This window comes from Vigna angularis, chromosome 2 (assembly GCF_016808095.1).
Source record: "Vigna angularis cultivar LongXiaoDou No.4 chromosome 2, ASM1680809v1, whole genome shotgun sequence".
Taxonomy (NCBI): domain Eukaryota; kingdom Viridiplantae; phylum Streptophyta; class Magnoliopsida; order Fabales; family Fabaceae; genus Vigna; species Vigna angularis.
In genome coordinates, this window is record NC_068971.1 from 32,985,950 (window position 1) to 32,989,100 (window position 3,151).

General features: G+C 38.4%; 1 protein-coding gene across 1 annotated transcript; it reads right to left on the minus strand.

The window, feature by feature from the left end:
* Nucleotides 1–312: 312 nt before the first annotated feature.
* Nucleotides 313–3,033, minus strand: LOC128195338 (uncharacterized). The gene has a single exon (XM_052872599.1). The coding sequence runs from the start codon at nt 3,031–3,033 to the stop codon at nt 313–315; it is 2,721 nt and encodes a 906-aa protein (XP_052728559.1).
* Between the last annotated feature and the right edge of the window lie 118 nt (nt 3,034–3,151).

The following is a 3,151-nucleotide window of genomic DNA, read 5'->3' on the forward strand; positions in this document are numbered from 1 at the left end:
TAGCAATTTGTGGGAGATCTTGGCTACAAAAATTTCCAAATATTAGATGCTGCATTGCTGTTGAAACCATAAATAATCAGAGAGAAACTTCAGCATTGAGAGACTCATCAATCAAATCAGTGAGCGTTTGAATATGGAATTCAACATTTATGACTGAGTGCACGCATCAGTAATTGGAGTAACATGGCTATTTAATAGAGTGGAAATCAATGATAAAACCTCAAACATGTTACAAATTTAGCAGCTCATAGAGATGGAAAAAGACTGGTCAAAGGATGAGTCATTCTGTTTATTTACTACATTTCTTTGGATCTATCTTTCAGTCACCACAGGCACCTTTTCATATTCTTCTTTGCCCTTTATTCTCCAAGAAATAATGGTGCAACCACCAAACCGTTGCTGCAAATGGATGATTATAGCAAACAAAAGGCTCACCAGAGGAATGATTATATCCCAAGCAGTGGAATAATAGTCTGCAATTTCATCCTCATATAAGGATGAGCCATCCACATACACAAGAGCCTCAAAGAGATCATATGCATGGGGAATTACTTTGACCAAACTGATTCCATAGTAAAATGAACAAGAAAGAGCATTTCCCTTGGAATTCCTCAACAAATTTAGCAAAATTTGAGGCAAGAGAAAGCCATCTAGTACCAATCCTGTATAAGATTTCAAGTTCTCCCAAAAGGATTGAAGTTGTGAAAGGCTAGAAGAAGACACTACATCACCATGCAGGGTATTGTTTTGGTGTACAAGAAATGCAATCAAGAACCCTGCTGCATGTAAGGTAAAAATCACATAGAAAACCCTCTTCTCAGCAATCCAAAGCTCCATTTGTTTTGTATCATTCTTTCTTGCTGACCATATTAGCTGCAAGAGACGGAGTTGCAACAAGAAACCCACCATTACAATTAGCCTTACAGAAATTTCCTTTACTTCAAGCAATTCATTTCCAAGCAAAATGCTTTTATTGTCATGATTTTGTGCAAAGAGTGCTTCAAAGTTCAGAACAAGGGGTACCATATTTCCCAAAGTAAGAATCAATAACATGACAAAGGAGATTGAGGAAACCATATCAGGATTTCTTTTCACATGGCAGAGTTGCAAACCCAGAAAAACACATGCCAGTGTTGTGCAAACTAGAATCATTATAACCTCCATATCTACTTTCTTTAAGGTTCTTGATGCTTCTGCCGTGTAAAATGCAGCTGAAGTCAAATCCAGTTGTTTGAAGTAAAGAGGGTCTGAATTTTCTCGTGTGCTTACTATACTTCCTTTAATGTAATCTCCATTTTTGTTTGTATCAAGTGGTGGGAACTGAAACTTAACCATAACTTCACAATCCAGAGAATTTGTTGATAGTATTTCGTTCTTTGAGCCAAGACTTCTGCAACCTACCATACATAAGCTTCCAGATTCAGCATCATAAATTCCCTCAGCTGAAACATTCATTGCCTCAGTTACATTTGTTGTTGTATTCAACATAGACTTTTGTGCACCTAACCTGGCATTAGGTAGTAGATTCATGCTGATTCTGTAGCTAACATTGTACAAGCCATTGCTGTGTGAATTTGAAGAATTAGATGGGGTTGTATAGCTGGAATTAGACGAAAAGGTTCCTTCTGAATTCAACTCTTGGATCTGATCATTGACAACCAACGGAGCAGAATAACCCCATGCCACTCTCCTCTTAGAGATTCTAACTGACATGTCAAATCTCATGTCCGAAGAATAAACATCTGGATACCTCACTCCCTTGTTCTTATGAGGTTCTTGTCTTGGGCACATCTTTCTCACTCTGTCAAGTAGCAAATATTCATACTTTGTGCCAGAAACTTCAACTCTACTGTTGTGAAAACTTCTGAAAACAATCCTCTTGAAATAACCTGAATCCCCCACAGTTTTGTTGCTCCAAATCTGGCCCACAATGCTACTTGCATCATTCATCGACCAAATCTTTGGAAACCTTAAGCTTATTCTAGTTGAGCAATTACCCACATGAACACTAGCCATTGATTCTTCCATTCCCAAGAAATGGCAACCAACTATGTAAAGTTGGTTCATTTCCTCATCCCACCACCCTTCTCCAACTAAGGTAGCATTAGGATTGAAAGACCATCTAGCACCACCACTACTACGAAACCCAATCAATACTCTCACCCTATGCTTAACATCTAAACAAACCAATTCTTTCAGAGACATTATATAGGGCAATTGGTTTGCATCCCCCACAACAGGACTGCAATTCTTTGCAGAGCTGCACTCGCTTTGGTATTGCAAATCAAATTTTCCATTAATCATTGGAGAAATGTTTGAGCAAAAACTAACCGGATTAATAGATAAACCTGGTACTACTTCACCTTCATCAGAATACACATTTTTTGCTTCTTTTGTATCCAAACTAAAGTCATAATCCATTCTTGGAAAAATAAACAAAGAGATGGGTTCGAAATAACTCACCTCATGCTGAGGACTCAAACTCTCCAAGCTTCCAGTAACCAAAGTAGAAATATTAATTCTCGAATTAACAACATTGTAAAGCTTGAGAACAACCTCCAATCGTTTCATGCTATAGCCAGTTCCTGCTCCAACCATGCAAATCATCCCAGAAGATTCTGACCAAAACCCATCAAGAGTAAACGTTACTGAGCTTGGAAAACGCTTCCGATTCTTCAATCTTTTTCCACGCGTGAAGTTTCCCACACGGTAATAAGAGCTGGCACTTCTCACTATCAAGGTAAGTCCAAGTTTGTGTATGCCAAAGACATCGGTTTCATACACATTCTTGAATCGAAGGGTAGCTTGTTTCTGTCTCAGTTTCTGGAAAGTGTCAGCACCAACAATTGTGTCACCACCAAGGTAGTAAGCAACTTGGAATGGGCCGTGTGGGAAGTCTTTGAATTTGGACTCATTGGGGGTTGAGTTTGGAACCACAGAAGCACAATGATCTGTGTAAGTGAGTTGAGAAGCATGAGATGAGAAAGTGTTAAGGGAGATGATGGAGAAAAGAAATAATGCAAGAGGCTCCATGATCAGGGGAACCAACATTGGAACATGGATTGGAACAAAAGAATCTTCAAACTGTTTGATAGAACTTAGAATGTGAGCCTCTATATATATATATATATATATATATATATTGTGCTAG

Coding starts and splice junctions, on each gene's coding strand:
- LOC128195338 (XM_052872599.1), bottom strand. CDS start 3,033: ATGGAGCCTCTTGCATTATTTCTTTTCTCCATCATCTCCCTTAACACT.